General features: G+C 48.1%; 1 protein-coding gene across 9 annotated transcripts in view; it reads right to left on the reverse strand.

Moving 5' to 3' along the window:
* The window catches only part of TNIK (TRAF2 and NCK interacting kinase), a 149,265-nt gene extending 129,061 nt beyond the window's left edge, over positions 1-20,204 (reverse strand). For all 9 annotated transcript variants that reach the window (XM_039713384.1, XM_039713383.1, XM_039713382.1 and 6 more), the window contains exon 1: positions 19,959-20,204. In XM_039713384.1, the coding sequence (XP_039569318.1) occupies positions 19,959-20,015 (57 nt within the window). In that variant the 5' untranslated portion in view covers positions 20,016-20,204. The remainder of the gene's footprint in view (positions 1-19,958) is intronic.
* Between the last annotated feature and the right edge of the window lie 696 nt (positions 20,205-20,900).

The raw sequence follows: 20,900 nt of genomic DNA on the forward strand, positions 1-20,900 counted from the left end.
CAGTTTGTCCTCCCTCACCCCCAAACACCCTCTGTAACTTAAAAGAAGATGTTAGTCAAGAAACAGCATTACTACGCAGCGTAAGAAAAACTGCTCTCAAGGCTAGGTTATTAACAGATGAAAAATTTCTCCCCTGGACAGCTGAGAAGCCTGTTTACAAATCTATTTGAACCACTCCTCTGCAGCATCTCACCAGGAGATGCTCTTCCAGGCCCTACTGAGAGCCACATCTGTGCTCTGTCCATTCCCCCTTTCTGAACCATAAATCTGTTCGCCCAGGTCTCCAGCACTCTCCTCTCCATCTTCTCACTGCAATAAAGCTCCAGCCACCATGTGAGCGTCTCTTTCCTTTCCAGAATGTTAAGACCTGCCAACAGCTGGCAGCAGCAAAATTAAATAAGAACTAATCACCACATTGGGCTTTTCAGTCAATAAAACTGTATTACTTCTTCAACTATTACCTGTTCAATTTAGGATGTAAGTGTAGATTTGTAGCCCCCAGCCAGCAAAGGAATAGCCAACACCAGTGCTTAGGGAAGAAAAATACAAAATCCCCTATGCACATTGACAGCTCATTCCCACTTGGTTCTGCAGAGGCCAAGCCACTGAAGCTACAATAAACTGAGTATTCCAGATTTCCTGCTCAGACTCAATCTTGCACACACAAAATTAGAGTTCTTCTGACCTAGTTTCTCCTTTCTAGCACGTCAAAAGAAAAAGCAGCCATTCTGTACCCTCTCCACAAATATGGAATGTGGGAGCTCTAAGCCTGTAAGGAACACATACACTGACCTGGAAAAAAATGGTTTTCTCCAACCAAAATGATGCAGTTACAGCACTGCAAATGGTGGGTCCCACAGACCAAGATGCACTAGTGATACCAGGAGAGGACAAAAAATGACATATATAAAATTGATCTTTCTCCAATGTTGCATGTCAGAGCAGTCCAGACCAAGGAATAGCCACCCACAAGCTACACATTTACATTAATCAAAACTGAAGTCCAAGCCTCCTTCCCACTCCTTCAAAAGCACGGCTAGCAACAAGCTGAGTTCATCTCTCCTGATGTCAATTGAGCAAAAGGCACTGAGTTTTGACTTGAGGCTAATGAAAATGAACGTGTGGCCTCCATGAGTCTTCAGCACAGTAGGAAAATGCTGAGATATTCAATAACCCCGAAGACAACAACACTTGTGCTTCATTTGAAGTTAGTTTCCCTCCAAAGCAGCCATTCCTCTCACCCTTTTAAAGCTCTGCAGCACATTCCACAGATCACCAGGACAGACTCCATGAACTGTTTGCAGCTGCATGACCATCCCACCTTCCAGTTCACAGCAGACTGTTCATCCCCAAGAGCCAGAAGCCAATCACACCAGAAGCATCAGCAAAAGCACAACTGCTAAGTGAGCCCCAAGGTTTTCAATGCCTTGCTAGATGAATGCAGCCTCAGCACCATCAACCCCTTCAACATATGCCTAATTCAAGCACACAACTTCAACAAGGCAATATATAAAAGGCTTGGCTGAGCTCAGTGTCTCTAAAAAGCTGCAGTGCCAATTATAAATCACATCTATAGCCCCCAGAAGATCTAAAGTCGCTACCAGTATTGTACCACACTTCTTCAGATGCAGACATCAATTAGAGCACAGCAGCTGGACGCTCTCCTCACTGGAAGTCATTCATGTAGTTTCAGACCAATAAGATATTTTTCCTAAATGTTTAAATCTCATCCCTCTAAGAAAGAGTTTCAACCTTGGCCAGCAAATGTTTGCATCAAGCTGAAATCGTTACCTACCACTAATCTCTGTCAAAGGCTTATGGGCTCTTGGAGGAGTTGGTTTAATTGCTCACCAAGGCAGCTGTTTTGGGAGCTGCAGCCTCAACATCCCACTCCCGGAGATGCACTGTGCAAAGCACGGCTGCTGCCAAGTTTGTGCCAAGAAAAGGGAGCATCCTCTCACTGAATGCAAACATTCAGTCTCCAACAGCAGGTCACGCTCGTGGCTTTGTCTGTGTGAGCCTGCAGGGGTGACAGAAGCCAGCCTGCACCTTCCTGAGGCACTGCTGGACACTCCAGCTCCTGCAGCCTCACAGGAGCTGCTGGGGTCACTGTCTGGGATCACCTTTGCCAAGAAATGACAGCCTTGCTGCTCCCTCCTTGCAGTGAGAGTTGTGGCCAGAGGGATGGCTTAAAACAGGAGAATGTCTCACTCCCAGATGCATTTTGGAGCAAGAAAAGAAAACCAATCTGAAAACCTTTTGCTTTCTTAAACTAGGATGGTTTTGTACCTCTTACGTCTATTTTTCAGTTATGGTTGTGCGCTGAGCTGACCAGAAATCTTGTCAGGGATGAAAGGGCTGTAGCATCAACAACCCATGGACTACAGCCTTCAAAAGCAGAGATCTGTGCAACAACCAAGACACAGCCAGGCATGCAGGCATGCATTCCAGAAATCCCTGAACCCCAGATTAAAGCAGCTGCCATTACTTTTCAGTATTTTCTTGTCCCTATACACATCTCTGGAGAAACACTACCTCCCTACTGGATTCAGTGAAGAGTTTCTCACATCAGCCCAGTTTTCACAGATCATCTGGAGATGGAGTTATCTGCTGGTTTTGTGCTTTTCAAAGAGTTTACCCACAGCCTGTCACTGGTTATCAGCTCCTCACACTTGGCTCTACAAGGGCTGGCAAGCAAGAAAGGCAGATAACCCTCCAGTGGCAGAAGTTTCAAGAAAGGACAATAGGGGGAACAAATCACTTCGAATTATTAAGCCGAACTCTGCAGGATAGACTGTAGAATAATCCCAAACTCCACAACTATATCAACAAGATACCAAAACCTTGTACTCTAAACTCACTTTTACATTGAATTGTCTTGACAAATCAGCAGAATTATTTAAAAGATTATCAAATATATACTCATTTGCATGTTTCAATTTAGAAATACATGTCTCACCCAAGAGTTAAGATGTGGGGAAGGGGAAAGGAAGGCTTCTCACCTTTTTTCCTACATTTCACAGGCTGTCTCCAGTAACGCCAGACCCGACAGGAAGTCCAAAAGGTTGGTTATGACAGACACTCAAACTGGGTTCCACACCAAAATGCAAGATCCATGCCAAAAAAAACCAGCCTGAAATCAGGGCTGATCCACAGTTGCTGAAGTGATTTGCAAGATTTTTTTTTTTGCCAGGGTGTGAAGTATTTCCCATAGCAAGTCTTCTGTATTTCTTGGTGGATCCTACATTGTGAAACAGTCTCAGAAACTGAGGGAGATGCCACTCGTGTCAGCCCTGCCCACAGTCCTTCCCCACACTCAGGAATGGGGTCAGCTCTCCAAGCCCACCTCCTCCACAAGATGTGAGATTAATCATGAGTGTTTAAGGATCTGAAAAGGGGATGAGAAACATTAGTAGCTGCTTCTAAATTAATTGTCGTTATTGTTATTTGATTTGCTAAACTCTCTGGGGCTAGATTTTATTTTAGAAAACTATGAACATATCAGATTAATCAACTTAAAATAAATGGTCTTGATTTATTTATTTCTGCTGTATCTACTCCTCTTTAAGCTTGGCAACTCACTGCATTCTTTCCATCCTGTGAAAGAAAAAGAACAGGGGCTTTGCTTTATTATTATTTTAAAGGAACTTCTACAACGCTTAGGAATTCTATGAGTTTAAATCATGGCAAAACTGTGTTGTGAAGGAGGACAAGTGCAAGGCTGGAGCTAGTTTCCACACTCTGCAGCACTGGGAGCCCACCAGCAGAGTCACACCACACAGTCCAAGCAAATCACATCTATTCCCCAATAATTCAGGCATCCAAAGAGTTGAAAAACACCCTACCAGGTTTCAACAGGGGCTGTCCCAGTGTGAGGCACACTTCTTGCATAAAGTCCTGCTAGCAAGGAAGAAGTTTAATCTTCTCTAGCCAGATTTCACTGTTCCTGAATCCTCTGGAAGTTGGGTCAGCATCCTTCCCGCCTCCTAATCCCCTGCCCTCAGCTTTAGCAATGCAGCAATGCCTCTGCCAGCAAACTCAAAAGAAAAGCCCTCAAATATATTATGCTGAAGAATATTAATCCTGTGTTCCACAGAATATTAAGTGGATTACATCTACAGCCTCCAAGGAGAAAAAACGTTGATTTCCATGTATCTTGTGCTATTATTCACCCCCGTTAATTTTTCCTGCCAGCCTAACGTAAGTCATGACAATTTCCCATTAATTAGTGCAGAGCTCAACTGGCTCGACAGACCAAGCAATGAAAGCAAGAGTGGGACTTCTCCATGGCCACGAGGCAGATCAGATCACTGTGGCACAGCTGCTGCACAGGAACACAGAGAAGGTGAAGAACAAAGCCAGCTTTGGGTTTTCTTGGATGACCTCCTGGTGGGATCACCCTTGAACACCTCTTTGTAAAGGTAACAGAGTAGAAAAGAAAATTGCTGACACCACTTGACACATGCCCTTGAATAAAGCACAGCAAACACAGAGAGATGGATGTTTCTGGCCTCTAGGGAATTGTGGTGGGGGAAGAACTCAACAAAAGCTGGAGGTGCCTGTTCTCATACCCAGAAAGGAGCCCTGACCCCAGGATGAAGAGGAACACCACCTCCCAAGGGTGAACCCACCCCTGGGGACTGCACCACCACCAGCACCCTCCCAAACACCCTGCTCAGCCCTCTGCTCCCTCTAGAGCCATTCAAACCACTGTCAAGTGCCAAGTAAAGCTGACTTTACTAGAGTTTTACACTTTCTCTACAGAGGTGTTAATGACTCTATAAAAGAACAAGACTGGGATAAACGGCTTTAATACCACTTAAAGGCTCATGATTAGGAGAAACAAGAGAGCCTGCAAGGGCCAGACTCTCAGAGGGAGAGGAGTTTAAATTACTCAGCACAGAGTAAGCAAGATCAAAGTCACTCCAAAAAGATGCAACTCACTGACAGTGATGCAAACTCAGCCCAAGCTTTACTGAATATTTCACAAGCAGGCTGATGAGTTTAAAAGGCCAAACGGGGTGTTCTGATAATGCTGCACAAAGTAAGGAAAGGAAATCTCAGCACATATGTTTTGTTTTTAACATAATACATGACCAAGAACTCAGCTTTGGCTGATGCATGGAGACATTCATACTTCCTATTGTTGGTCTGTGCAGGGAAGAGAAACACAACTCCTCAGCTGCAATTCCTAGGCTCCATCCTCTTTTTATAGTTCCTAGAGTAATTTCAATTCTACACAACAAACAGCAGACCAGATAAGAAAAGCCTTATCGGATGAAGTAGCTTACAGCTTTCCACGTGGGCAAGACAGAGAGCTAATGGCTACACAAGCAGATAAGGATGCTCATAACCAGAAATCAAATCCATGTGTTTCAGCAAAACACACCTCCAAAGAAAGCAAAATAAACAGTACAACAAACTCTGCGAAGCCTCCCTAAACCCTCAGAAGGCATCACTTCATCCCTCCTTGCAGACCCAGCTGGCCCATCACTGTCTCTCCTGGTCTGAAGGGAGGGGAGATGCTGCAGTTTCATTGTAAGCCAAAAGCAGCATGTGCTCAGTTGAGCTCTGGTCCACCTTACAGCCTCAGGCTAACAGCAAGAAAGACAAACTACTACAAGACCAAGATGCTTTTACAATCCTTTCCTTCTCTGAAGATCTGTGTTGAAAAGGAATATTCATTATGCAGGGAAACCAACTCAACTATCAGCTTTCCCAGACTGCAAGTAATGCAAAGGCAGGATGGACTTTTTGTTCAGGGTAACACCAAGTACCATGCAACTCCAATCCCTTTAGCAGCCATCCCAAGGCTCAATCTCCAGTGCCATATCTCATCACTGCCAGAGACCCAGACTGTTCAGCAATATCCAAACTCATGGCAAGCTGCTGGCAGTAGCTGCACCTTGGGTTTCCCATATCACTTAGTCTAAACCAGAGACACAGAATGTGATCCTCACCACTGAGCCACTCCAACAGCTCTAACCTGTTGGGTATTATCTCTACATCTGAGTCATCTCCTGAAAATTGACGCCTGCAAGTTATTTCCCTTCCCTCATGTCCCAGACATCACTCTGTGTTGGCAAGTATACAAGAAAAGCATTTATCCAAAGGAATTTGCTCATCAAGACTTGCAGACACTAAAACCACAGGTTATCTAATCTTAGGAGAGCATAGTTTAATGGCCACAACACGGGATGAGAGGCCAAAGGGTCTGACTTCTACTCTGAGCTCTACTGGGGCTGCAAGGCTCATAAGCGAGTCTAAGGAAGATGTTTGACCATTCCTCACCTCAATTTCCCCTGCTGTGGGACTCTCCTAGCATTCCTTTCCTCACAGGGCATCTTATCTATAAAGTCCTCATTAGCATGTGAAAAGAGTTGTGGATCTCTGGATGTGTAAATAAGGAAAAGTCTGCAGGAGTGGAGAAGCAGCACTGGCCAGGGAGCCTGGAGACATCCTCTTCAGTGTGCTCAGCACACTCCACATCTGTGCTCAGAGAAACACTGAAGGGAAAAAACAATAATTTCCCCTACAGGGAAGGGTTCAGTGTGCTCAGCACACTCCACATCTGTGCTCAGAGAAACACTGAACCCTTTCCCCCTACAGGGAAGGGAAAAAAACAATAATTTCCTTTTTCTTGAGAAAGCTCAGAGGAAAGATTAAATTTTGCATCTCTTAAGTCAAGGAAATCATTCCAGATTCTCCCAACAATATCAAGAGACCCCACCATTTCTGGAGAGCCACCTGCAGAACCACCTCACAGACACTCCCCACACAACAGGACAACCCTCCCTGTCCCACCCTTTCTCTGGATGCCACTGAGTGGCAGAACTGGACTGATCAGGAGGAAAACTAGAGGTCTACTCTCAGTGTTCTGCAAATCTGGAAGGTGGGGAAAATCCAGACCTGGCACAGGTGAAACCAGAGCTGCACTGCCAGGGTCTCACAGCACAGCTCCTGCTGGGGGCCACAAAGGGCTTCTGGTGTTAAACTCCCACTTGGAAAACAACTGAATATCAACAAGCCAGCTGGTGTTTCAGCTCTTTTGGGAAGGAAATAAGAGTTATCCCCATTGGACTTGCTCCCATCTTTCCCAGATGCCTCAGTTAACCTCGAAGGCAGATCACACCAACCAGAGCAGTGCCAGAAACAGCCAAGCACCAGCTGGAACTGCTCCAGTAGAGCAAGACCTCTGCCCCTAAGATTGGTCCACAAACCTCCTGCTTTCTCCCAAGTGACATAAGACAATGCAGTGAAGGACAGAAGAAATGTCCACTCTGATCTAGCCATGTGGAACAGACAGCTCTCAGAGGAGCAGCTGGCTCAAGAACTTGAAGAAAAAACAAAAAAGGCTCAGCTCTTTTTAAGAGGAAAATGTCCCACTGTTCCATAATTAATGGAAAGCAGAAGAGGTTTTATGGACTCGTTGAGAAACGAGGGTGAGCATTAGAAAGCACTTTTCAGTATTTCATGATCACAAGGTGAGCTGCTTGCATAATACTGCCAAAGAACATGAATGCTGATATCACAAGGCAGTTATGAAACTTGGGCTTTAAATACTGAATAACAATAACTCAGTAATTAAGTCTCATAAGTAATTTTTTTCTTTTTTTTTTTTTTTTCCCTTAACTGCAAAGTAGATGCTGCAACCTTCAACTGAGGTAGGTCTGTCCTCTCTGGCAAGGTTTACACACGATGGATGTCCTCTGCTCCCACCACCTCACAGCACCAGGGATCCATCCCATCCCAGAGCCTCCCTGCCAGCCACATCCTTTCTTCAGGCCTCCCACTCCTTCAGGAAAGGCTTCAAGATCACAGCAAGGGTCATGCTATGAACCTGTGAGGGGCAGGAGGGTGAGGGAATAAACCTGAATAACTGCATTCTGCCAGTGAACTGCTAAACCCCCAACAAGCTCTTCAGTCTCCTCAGGATGTTTTTTGACACAAGTACACATTCTTGTGAATTACACCAGCGTGACCAGGACACGCAGTCTCCTGCACAAGACACACAATATAGAGCAGCAAAATGCCATGAAAATCAAGGGCAAATGAACACAGAAGACAGCCCTCCCCCTAATACCACTTCTATTTTTAGGCAGCCATATTAGCTTGGAGCAGTTTTACTCGTTTCTGATAATGAGCAGAGCTTTTGCATCTTCTCTCGAGGACATTTCATCTGTGCAGGCACTTTGCTGTACACCAGCAGCATGGAAGAGGTCACACCAACAGGTGAAAACAAACCCAGGATTTATTGTGGAAGGGCCTTGAGAAACCAACTCCAGCTTTGAACTTCTGCCCTTTCTCACTGGTCAACCCCGCTGCTCCATTTTTGGGGGGGTATGGTCTGCCCACCTGCAAGGTGTGCCTCCAGTTCAATCACATGATGAACTTTTGCCTATTCAAGAGGCATGATGAGGGCTCCTGAGAGCTCCCACAGCAGCAGGAGAGCTATGCTAAAGCAGGAACTTGATAAAGAATCAGGTGATCATTATCAAACCAGCAAGACAAAACACAGATGTGCTCAAGATCTGGGCTCCACTGTGCTGGCAGTTTCTCTTCAGGAAATCACATTCCTTCACCCCTCAGAGAGAGCTATTCCTAAGGTACTACACACAATTTTCTGCCATGCAACCAACTTGCACATTCAATATCCTTTGGTTGCCTTAGACTCCCTTGATAGGAACATCCAAGTGTGAAGTTCTCTTCCTTCAGGTGCATTCCTTCTCACCCCTCTCACCTCAACCTTCCTCCACAGCCCTTCATCATCACCCTCCTGTCTCCTTGTGCCCACACTGGTGCTGCCTAAGGCAGCAAGATCCTGTATGGACACCAGTCCTGTCTGGATTGCCAACAGGCAAAGTCCAGAGGGCAAAATATACCTTGGAACTGGTGGCAGAAGAGATAGTAGAAGTAAGGCAGCTTCTTTCCTGGAAAATGAAAACATGGCACAAGCAGCTCAGGGATCTCTGTTTTATCACTCGGGGAAGAAGGCAGGCAAAGCCTCACACATTTATCTCCATTTTTTTCTTCTGAATTTTCAATAAGCTACTCGAAGTCTTCTATTTACCCTTTGGATTATGGTCTTTCAAGAAGACCTTTTTCCGTGCTTCTCTACAATTATGAGATCTAGGGAAAAATACTCCCCTTTCAAGTTAACTTCTGGTGTCAGCACTTCACAGAATTTTCTAATTTAGACTACAGACAAAATCATGAGGCTTCTGTCAATGAGAAACCCCCTCCCAAGCACAGGAGCTGGTCACTTCTTGGTGAGCTCCTGCCCCTGGCCACAAGCACCTCCACACCAGCCTCTCACTTCTTCCGAGGATTGTGAAATCTCATTTATTGAGGAAAAACACTAGCACAGTAAGAGGAAGCATTTAATACAGCTAGTAGATGATTAACACGCGAGTGCTCAAGTCAATTGCTGCAGGAGCACTGCGAGTTCCTAAGGCCATAAAAAACTTCTCACACGTCAGAGGCGAGGAGCTCACGGGGAAGCTGTGCCTGGCCAAGCCCTCACTGCATGGGACCACAGGCTGCAGCTCTTCATCTTCCTCCCCCAGGCTCCTGCTGCAGGTCTCCATCAGTGGTATCCCAGGGACCTTCCCACTGAGTATTTTATGCCCACCTTCACATTCTCCCATCAGCCAGGATGCCTCCAAGACCTCCCTCCCCAAGCTCTGTGGAGGTTTCATGCCCTAGGCACAGCTGAGCACCCATTAACCCACCTTCCTCCCTCCCTCTGTCCCACCAGCAGGCACTTGCCCTCTGGCCAGCCGAGCCATCTGGCAGGAAGGAAAGTTATCAGGGTCCCCACCCTCGGGCAACAGCATGTCAAGGCAGCCCTGGGGAGGAGAGCTACACAGGATTTTGTGGCTCTTTTAAACCAAGGCCAAAGAAGCAGCAACATTTCTGCTCAGGACCTTTGCCTTTTCATGCCAGAGCCACCCAGAGCCAAGTAAAGATGCTGCAGTGCTCTTAAGTATCAGCTACTTCTAGGCAATAATATCCCGAACACCCATCCTGGCTTTTACAGAGCAGAGTGAAGAAGTTACAGCGATTTGGCACTTTCTCCTTAACAGGCCATCATTAACAAATGACTCATATTATATTGCAGTGTGAGTCATCTTGGCAGAGGTCACACACGTAAGTGACAACTAGTCTTCAATTATTTCCTTCAAGTTGAATTAAAGGTGCATTGTTATGCTAATTTTGCATCTCCTCCATCCTATCTTTCCTTCAACTGTCTCCAGAGCAACCTGGGATTTCAGTTCATGGTCCAAACTACCTCTGGAAGAGCTCTTTCACCAGGGTGTTGTTACAGGTATTCACAAAACAGGGAGATGCCAATGGAAAGGCTTCTGGATGGGCTTCCAGCTATGGCAACTAACAGGTAAAGCAGCTCTCCATCCATCCATCCATCCATCCATCCATCCATCCCTGCTCCACAAGGACGATGAGATGCTGCTCCTGCCATCTTCCCACTCTGTTCATGCTTTTTTGTAGCAAATGCCCAGGGCCCTGGGGCTTGCCCAGAGCTCAAACACAACCACCTCCAGGCTGCCACATCACATACCTGGCTCCAAGAGCAGGGACAAAGCTCAACAAGCAAAATCGCTTCAAACCATGCCCAGCATCTTATGAATATTGAAGAAATTGTTACATGGCTGATGCAAGAAGGAGCATTTTCAGCCATTTTCTGGTTTTTTTACCAGGCAGCCCCATATTTCAGCCTCTCCTCTTCAGAATGTGTCCATCACAGGTGCCCAACCAGGGCACCAGGTGCAGAAAGCATCCCTGCCAGGGCAGGGCACGGTCACTGAAGGACACTTGGCTCAGAGAACAGAGTTTTGCCCATTAGGAAACACAGCCATTACAAGCCTGGTCACCAGTGGAGCATTCTGTTTACATTTATAGCAGTCAAACACAGCCACACTGGCTGCGAGGATCACTTTGGAGAGCATTTGTAAACTGCTCTCACTACTGGAATCCCATTTAGCTATTATAGCCTCTTCAGCCATACCAACAGGCTGATTCCCCACAGAATGGCAATGGGAAGAGCAGAGTCATCACACTATTTACTGAAGCTAATCAATACATAAAGGCTGAAGATTTATTGCACTGAAGACAGCCTGTCTGCATGGCCAGAAAATGCATTTAAAGTCCTTTTCATTTAGTTGCTTTCGCCTCTGGTTCTTCTTGAGAAACATTTGCCTTGCACACCCATCTCTCTTTCCTTCCCAAATGGTGGCACCTGCAAACACCTGAGAGAAGCCCCTTCCCCAAACACCTACCATGAGTATTCAGTGGCAGCATAGAACACAAACCCCACAAGTTTAAGGGCACTGCACCTTCCTTTCCAGCCATTTTTCATGGCTGTTTTGGCATGTCCCATCTGAGTGAGTAGCCTGGAAAATTCTGGCCTGTTTTGAAGAAGGTCTATTTGCCAGGTACAGGGACACAAGCTGTGCCACTCATAGCCACACACTGCTGTCCTGTTCCACTCAAGAGGGAACAGTTAGAGCCACGCTTATTTTTATTTATATTTGTAGCCTTTATTTTAATACATATAAATAAAAGACCTTTGTAAATGCCCTGCAAAGCCCAAAGCATATCTGACCTGTTGTGTTTTGGGGGAGACACGCACAGTGCTGGGATTCACAGCACCAGAGATTCACAACCAGTGAGCCACAGCTGGGGAGGTGCACTGAGCTGCACCATCAAAGCTCATCCTCTGGTTCCATCTGGGCTCATGTTTTGGGGAGCAGCAGCCTGGCAGGCAACAGCCAGGAGGCTCAGTGCTCCTGAAGCACTGATGGTAATTAAAACAATCAACATCTGGTAAGTGACACATTTGTTTTGGCCACTATACCAGCTACATGGCCCCAATGTAAAAGAAATATACAATGGGTTTTAAGTTCATCCTCCACCATGGGCAGAGATGCCACCTGCTAGACCAGGTTGCTCCAAGCCCCATCCAACCTGGACTTGAACACTTCCACACATGGATCATCTGTCATTTCTCTGGGCACTTGTCCCAGTGCCTCACTACCCTCTTAATACTGCTAAGGAAGTCTGCAGCGAGGTAGGGAGGAGATCTGCACTTTCACTTTTGCCAGTTTATCTCAAAATCACACTAAGCTTTTATGCCTTTGTATGAAAGAAAGAGGAAGAGACAAATATATTCTGATGTACAGGAAGATTTCTATTGTTGCCTGGACATCAAACAGCACCCAATTAGTCCTGCAAGGATCTGACCCACAAATTATGAAAATAAATGCCTCTGAAGCTTTGATCTCTTGTATTTCTATAGCAAGCTACAGCAGTTATTAGACACATTTTATTAGGCTCAAGCTGTGCGATCTTTTCCTCAGCAAAGGCTCTACCACCTCCAATGCATCCTAAAGTCACCATCCAGCAGATTAAGGGCATGATCCCAAACAGTCACTTCTGTCATGCACTAAACACATGACTCAGCTGGCAGTAGGCTTTTTCCTGCTGAGTTTCAAAATTAGGAGAAAAGGGAATTTTTAAAAGGAAGGGGAGGGGAAACTGTCAGCCACATAAATTTTTTACTTTTCTTGTTAGCTTATAAAGGAATATGCATGTGAGGCAATATCCCTGGCTTCTAAAGAGCATTGCTTTTAGAACAATTTACTGTTCTGCAATCAACACTTTCTGCACCCTGAAATGCCACTGCTGGAGGGAACAAGCAAAAACTGTAACAAAAGGTTCTGTGCACTCTGAAGCTGAAAACCACACGTGCACTCACGCAAGCAGAAACACCCACCCTCGCTGCAGCAGCAGCGCTCGGAGCCAGGAGGATGTGGAGCTTGCATTGCTCAGGCTTTGCTCAGAGGAGCAGCTCACAGCAGCACAAAGCAGGCAGGGACCGTGCCTGCCACAGGGCAGGGCTGATTTTCACCTGAGTGCATCCCTAGGAAGGATGGGAAGGTGTCACCCCCCCAGGTGACAGCTCGCTGACTGGCAGTGGATGGTGTTTGCACGAAGCCACGGACATCTGGCAGGGCTCCTGTGGCAGAGCAGAGCTGGTTACCCACAGCAGAGCAAAGGGAACACCTTCTGCTGGCCAGGGTAACTCAGCTTCTGAGTGTGGGGGCAGGACAGGCTGCTGGCTCCCCTCGGATGGAAGCAGGAGCTGGTATCCAACCTGGCCATTCCAGTGCTGCCCGCCTGATTACCATCATTTATTACCAACACACAACCTTGAACCTCTGGCAAGCACTGCAGCAAATTAACATGGAAAAGTGACATTCTGGATCAAAGGGAAAGGTCTTCTGATTGGCCATTACAAAATAAAAATCAAGCATGAAGAGAGATAGAACTGATGCCAACTAAACTTCTTATCAGTGTTTTCCAACCTTGGTGGCTTTTCCTCTCCTTTCACTAAGGAGCCACTGCAGGAGCTCCCCAGGGCTGGGGGCTCATGTGCTGGGCATCCTCATCCCAGGGCAGGAAGGGGATGCTCAGCCCTTTGCAGGGCTCATCTAGAAACAGCCATGCAGGAAGAATGCAGGCAGAGGGGGAGTATCCCTTTTCCAAGGACCATGTTCCTTAGCCAGCACTCCTTTAGAAATCACAAACAATTTACATGGAAAATATCAAATCTCACTTACATAAATTGTCTTTCTGAGCCCAGAGCAGACTGACCATCACTTTCAGTGTGCAGCCACAGTTCAATGTGACAAAACAGGACAGGGTAAGGGGGCTGGGGAGAAGGAAATTAAAGCTACTGGCTTTCTCAATGGGAAATACAACCTCTCACCCAATGGAGGTCCTAATGATTTAGGCTTGTGGGTTTTAATCTGCACCCTGCTTTAATGGCTGTGTGAAAGGTAACAAAGAAGACACCTGAGCATCAGCAAACAGAAACCTCCTGATGGAGGCTCTGCAGAGCAGAGTCAGGGCCAAAAGGCCACCAGCAGGGAGAAAGGATGAGCCAAAGTCCTGGCAGAGTGGATGCTGGTCTGCCCCTCACTCCACAAGGCTCCTGGTCTCTTCTGTAGCTGGCAGCAAGGGAAAACAACATGTGTGCTCCCCTGGCAGCCCAGGGCAAGCAGCTGCCTTCAGGTGGTAGGTCCTGAACCCTCAACACCATCCTCCACACCCCAAGGCACACGAGTTTTTGCCAAAGCTGTTTCTCCACACCATGCACCCTTTTGCCTGCTGGTAGCTTTCCCTGGGGAAGCACGGGAAATCTAGCAGGATTCTAACCCTTCACAGATGAGGCATGAAGAAATGAGGCAGGGATCAATAGCCCGTCCTTGGTCTGCAGGTCAGAGTGACAGAACTCCCACTGGGGTCCATAATTACCCTTGCAAAGGGTAAGGGTGCTTTAGGAGGAGTCAAGCAAGGGTTTGCAGGGAGCAGCTCAGAGCCTGAGCCCAGCAGCTTTGCCTGACCTGGCCTCACATGAATGATGATTTCCAAGGACACCTCTTCACAGCTGGGTGATTCATCCATGGGGACTTACATACAGATCAAATGGAAACTCCTCCCTCACACCATACAGACTGTGCCACTACATCTACGAGCCTGACATATAAAAACTACCTTCAGGTAGCAAGGTTAAAAACCTCCTCTAACTCCTCCTTGTCACGTGCATTAAAAACAGACCATTTATTTTAAATATGCACACCAACCAAATGCTCTTTGTTGCTTCAAAGCTTAATTCAAAGCACAAAGTGCTTGTGCTTAAACTTCAATTTGATCAAGCATCTATTTTTCCATAAATATTCACTCCAAATTATTAATTTTTATGGCTGCCCAGCAAAGGAACACTAGTGAGAACAGAGAGCTCTCCATGCCTTCGAACACACCATACACTGCTGGGGTGTGGAAGAACTGCAAAGACGAGGAAGACCACTGCTGAAGAGTAACTGCAGAAGAATGGCAGCTGGGCTGCACAACTCCAAAAGGCAGAGAAAAGAATGCAATCAACCCCAGAGAAAGATCTGACAGGAGACAGACCCTTTTCCACTGTTACTTTTCATGAGCACACACAAGAACATGCACAGGTGCATAGAGGACACATTTGCACCAGTGGCTCAAGGAACGGAGTTGAACAGTGCCATCTCTTTGGGATTATTTAAATTAGAAGAAAGATTTAGATTATATGTTAGGAATAAATTATTTTCTCAGAGAGTAGTAAGGCACTGGAACATGAAACCCGGAGAAGCTGTGGATGCCCCATCCCTGGAATTGTTCAAGGCCAGGTTGGACAGCACTTGGAGCAACCTGGTCTAAGGGAAGGCGTCCCTGCCCATGGCAGGGGTTTTAGAACTAGATGAGCTCCCTTCAACCCAAACCATTCTACTGTTCTGTGATTCAGGACCAGTATTCTTCTGCAGTTTTATGGTTTAGAACTCAAAAGGCTCCAAAACAGACAAAGCACATGGATACTGTCATGATCCATAGCTCACATGCACACTGAATGACAATGGAAGAAGACAAGATTAAGTCCCCGATGGAATACTCTTGAGAGTGTCTTTCCTCAGGAACTGAGAATACATATATTTATTTGTTGAACACCTGCCCCAAATTTTGCAAAGTTATTTGCAAAAATAATATTAAATTATTTTAATTTTAAATTAAATATTAATTTGCAAAGTTATTTGCAAATTTAGCATTATCATGTAAAATACAGTAAAATAAGCTTTCCATATATATTTTTTTTTCTTTAATCTCTAGAAGTCATCCCCAGTCAAGTTTGCTCCTCTTTCTGTTTAGGAAGGTGACCTTTACAAAAGCTGTTCAAATTCCGTTGAACTACAATTTTTTTTTAAAGGTGCTGGAAGAAACCTAAAATAATGCTGCCAGAGTAATGCTCCTGAGTGGTGGCTTGCAGTGCTTATCCCACAATAGAGCTTCTCCTAAATCTTTAATGATGCTGAAATATGCCATAAACTGACAAAGTTCTAGAAACAGGACAATGCCAGCATGTTTGAGTTTTGTGGGATTTTAACATGTCAGCTTTTATCTTCATTGACAGTGATCAACTAATGCAAACAAAGGGCCACTGAAACTTCACTTCTATACAAAGCAAGCTAAAGGAAGAGTAGTGACATTTTTGGGTTTCATCCAATTCTTCCCAGCAACAGCTAATACTCACCGGCTCCTTAAATTCTGTGCTGTCTCCACTCCAAGCCTGAGCATTAAATGCCAGGCTTTTCCAAAACAATAAACGATTTTAGGATACAGTTTCCAAAGAGTGCATGGTCAGCACTTCACTGAAGTAAACAACAAAAGGCTGGCGTTTGTTAATGAGTTCAAAACAAAAACAACGTCCAGGTACATAAAGAAAACAATTGCTGCTTCCCCAAAAAGGCTATTTTTGAACTCCATGCCTTGCAGGAAACCCTTAGACAAGCTGTACATCCCAGGTGAGCCTGGTGCCCTATGCCCAGGGCGAGCCCCTGCCCGCAAGACAAGCAGCAGCTGTGAGCAGGAGGGATTGCTGGCCCCAAGCCAGCCCCAGCCCAGGGGTTATCAGCTCCCTGGGAAAGGTTTTCCTCCCTGAGATCTTTTATAACCTCCCACACACCTTGCAAAGCAACTCAGATGAATCCAGCTGTGGCAGCTACTGCAGAAGAGCACCACTGCTGAGTACATCAGCCCAGCCCTGCAGATGGATGCAGCAGAGGAAAAGCTATTGACCTGAATATTTGAGAAGGATCAAGGCCACTGCCTTCAGCAAGAGATGACAGGCTCTTGCATTCGCCGAGATGAAAAAAAAGGGGGGGAAAAACACCAAACCCAGCCCCATCTTTCTGCTCTCTCCTATTGGGATCAGCTGTGCATTTCCCACCACAGACCGTGGCCCACTGCATCCCTCCTCACGCTCTCTCTCATTTTATTGCAAAAATCTGCTTCTCCAACATGCCTGTCAACAGCCTGTGCAAGTCCCCCTGTTAATCATTATTTGCTAATAACACTGCCAGGTCACCTGGCTATTAAACATGCTGAGTGGGCTAGCAAAAATATCTCCTTGCCCATACAAAAGGGATTATAATGTAGTTTATCTTAACCCCTTGCCAGTACAATATGCAGCGCTACCTGTTCGATGGCCTCATTGTTTTAAATTACAGTTTTCTGCAACATTAACGATCCTCATTAGCAGCACCACCACTGGAAGATCTCTGCTTTAAGAACCCTTCCTATGCTGGCACACTCAGTCCTCTGCACCCACAGGGGCACTCCTGGGTACCAGGGCAATGAGCACAGTGCCCAGTGATGGATAGAAACATGTCAGAGAAGGCAGGAGCCAGCCCCAAGTGCACTTACTCGATGCACCAGGCGTGCATTTTAATCAGAATTCAGTGCTTTGTTCCTGGCCCAGCCTCCAGCACATCAAGCAGATGCACTGCTGCATGGAGCCCGGCTGTGTGGCCAAAATAAACTCCACAGTGTGGCAAAAACGGGAGCTCCTGCCACCTCCTATGTCACCTTCCAGCCCAGATCTATAAATCCCTCCCCACAAGCCCGTGGGCAGTGGCAAACTGAACTGAATGATGGTGTGCAGGGTTCTGCTTGTGCTCAGCCTTCAACAGCACGCTGCCATCCTGCAAACCCACCTCCCTTCCCTGGGACAGCAGGAGGGAAGCCAAAGCAAAGGCAAGTCAAAGGCTCATTTTTCTCACACAGATTTGTCTGTGGCTCCTAAGCCTCAGCCTCCTGGAGCATTTCAGTGACTCAAACCCAGAGATAAGTGTCCTGAGCGCTTCCTTTCCCTGCTGCTGGGGACAAATCGCCAGATTTTTGAGTCACTACCTGCTCCCAGCATTTCACAGAGTCACCTCTCAGCCCTTCAAACACACAAGCAGCACAAGAGCAACATCTCCTCCACCCAGGCTCATCTACAAACCCACTGCAATGTGACACTTCTTTTCTGATATATAAAAATTTTGCAAGGCTTGGGGAATTACTCCTCCCTGCCATGTTTTGTGCTCAGGCAGCAAATTTACTATCGATTTCTGATTCAGACCCCACGGAATGATTCACGCTTCGTGCCCTATCCGCTGAATTTACGACCTTTAACAATTATTCTAAGTGCTGGAGGAGCTTACTTTAGAAGAAGATCTATTCCTTGGCAAATTAAGCTCCTATTCTTGTCTCGTTTGCAAACCACCACATCTCTCATCATTTACAGGAAAGTGCCACAGCGGGTCTGTCCCCCTGAGAGGCAGCAGCCCTGTGCTGGCAGAGTGGCCACTGCTGGGCAGGGTTTTGCTGTCCCACCCCGGTGTCACTCAGGGTTTTGGGTCCCCGTGTCTCGGGTTACCCTGCAATGCCAGCACTGCTCTGCTCACCGACCAGGCGCTGCCGCTGGGTCTCAGGGGGAGGGAGGGAATATACATTTCCTCCTAAAGTGAAAACAAAACCCTGACTGTAGCTGGTGTGCACTGCTATTAAAAAGCCACGAACAGGAAAAAAAAAAACCAACAGAACAAAACAAAACAAAAAAACTAAGCACGTGTGGATATGGTTTTAAAAAGAAATGGTATCCTAGTTCAAATACACTTCCCAGCACAGATGTTAAACAAAAAAATTAAAATTAAAAAAAACCACGAGAGGGCGGGGAAGAAGGAGAGTGCCCCCTTCTCCCCAAATTACACTGTTCTCCTGAATTAACTCCACCAGCTTCAGCAACCTTTCTCCCCAGGCACTTTCCACCTAAGAAGGGAAACCAGCTCCAGGTCTGTTTTTAAGGCAGATGGTTCCCCCATTCCAATCTCATCTACACGGTGTATTGCTGAGCAATCATTTACACTATTAATCAACCAGAAACTCAACAGAAAGAAAGTAGGGCAAGTGAATAAAGATAGACTTCTCTTTTTTTTTTCCTTGCACTAAAGCAAATAATATTTCTAAAAATACACTTGTTCAAGTCTTCAGCGGATTCTGCTTGATTTTATTTATTTGTCTGTGCAGTGGGTTTTGTGGAGCAGCCGGGCTGCTGCCTCCCGCATAAATGCTGTTTCTCTCAATGACTCCCCGCGCTCGTTCCCAACGAGCTGCTCTCACGGCCGGGGAGGTGGGGAAAAGGAAGAAAGTTACAAGAGAAATGGACCAGGGGGGACATCAGGCCACAGCCCACGCCGAGGCTGACACGTCTGACGAGCCTGACATTTCAAGGGTACATGCTGGGCTTCGTTTTCCAGGGGGGTGAGGAGGAGGCAGCGCGCAGGGACACAGCGGGAGAGGGATGGGGAGAGGGATGGAGAGAGGGATGGGGAGAGGGATGGGGAGAGGGATGGGGAGGCTCCGGGGCGCAGCTCCGCACCCCGGCGATGCCCGGCCCCGCGACCCCTGCGTGTCCGCCTGCCCACGCGTGCTGCCCGGGCGGGGATCGGGGCTCGGGGGTGTCCGGGTGGGACCGGCCCCGCGCCCCGCCCGCGGCCCCGCCGCGACACGGGCACGCACACACCTGCGGGGCCCGGCCGGGCACACGCACACACACACACACACGCACATTCACACACACGCACACACACACATGTGCGGACGCGTGGGACCGGCCCCGCGCCCCGCCCGCGGCCCCGCCGCGACACGGGCACGCACACACCTGCGGGGCCCGGCCGGGCACACGCACACGCACACACACGCACATTCACACACACACATGTGCGGATGCACACGCGTGTGGACGCGCGCGCGCGGCCGCGGCGGGCACGCACATGCACGCGCACACGGTTATCTTGCCCGCATTTACATACGTGCAGGCGCACATCACACACACACACACACACACACACACACATAGATACACACACAGACCGAGCCCCGCGGATCCCCCGCCACCGGGGGATGCATGGATGGATGGATGGATGGATGCATGGATGGATGGATGCATAGGTGGATGGACAGATGGATGGATGGATGGGAGGGGTGCCGCTCCCGCTTGCTCCCCCGCGATCCCCGGCCCTGCGCCTCACCCGCAGCGCCGAGAGGTCTATCTCGTCCAGGCTCCGCGCCGGGGAGTCGCTCGCCATATTTCCGCCGCCGGCCAGGCGGCCCCGCCGCCACCGACCGGGCAGTGGCGGCCGCCGCGGCGCTGGCGCTATTTAACGCCTCTCCTCATGCGGGGCGCCGGGAAGGAGAAGCCGCCGCCGCCGCCCCTGTCCTTCCGCCCGCAGCGCGGCTGCCTAGGGGCGGCCAGGCAGGCAGGGCTCGCCGCGGGCTGTGGGCTGAGCCCCCTCAGGGCCGGGCGGGGGCTGCGCCGCGACCCGCCGCGGTGGGCAGGCAGGGCACGGCAGCACGGCGGGTGCTGGCAGCCGAGCCCGACGGGCGAGCGGGCGTGGGGACCCTCCCGGGTGCGCACACGGGGTTGTTCAGCACGCAAATCCCCCCTAGACACAGAGAGGTCCCGGCATCCGGGCGGAAAGGCACAGCGGTCTGGGCCGCGTGGGTTCCCCCACACAAGGACAGTGCCTGTGAGGCGCGGTGGGAAAAGCTGCTTCTGCAGGCAGGAGGTGGGTGGGAAGCGCCAAGGCCAGAGCGGCAGCCATCCGCCTGCTTGGTGTCCCTCGGGATGCTCGGTGGGATTTGGCCCTGCTGCAGCTGGATGCAGATGGCACACCTGGCTTTGCTGACCTGCTGTGGACCTGTTCCCTCGGCGCTCGGGAGCCATCCCAGCCCTACCAACTCCCAGGCTGGTCCCCAGCAGGAATAAGGGATGGATGCTGTGTTTGGAATTGGCCAAACCGCCTCCCAAGCCAGCAATAGCTAGGTAGAGTCAGCTTTTAGTTTTCCTTATTTCCCCTTTTCGGATGTGGTTCCTGCCAAACCAGGTGCCGTATATAAATATATATGTATAAAAAAATCTGTTGCCTTTGAGAGAACCGTATGGAAGCTGTACTTACAACATCAACTTGTGT

Source organism: Passer montanus, unplaced genomic scaffold (genome assembly GCF_014805655.1).
Source record: "Passer montanus isolate IOZ18808 unplaced genomic scaffold, ASM1480565v1 scaffold29, whole genome shotgun sequence".
Taxonomy (NCBI): domain Eukaryota; kingdom Metazoa; phylum Chordata; class Aves; order Passeriformes; family Passeridae; genus Passer; species Passer montanus.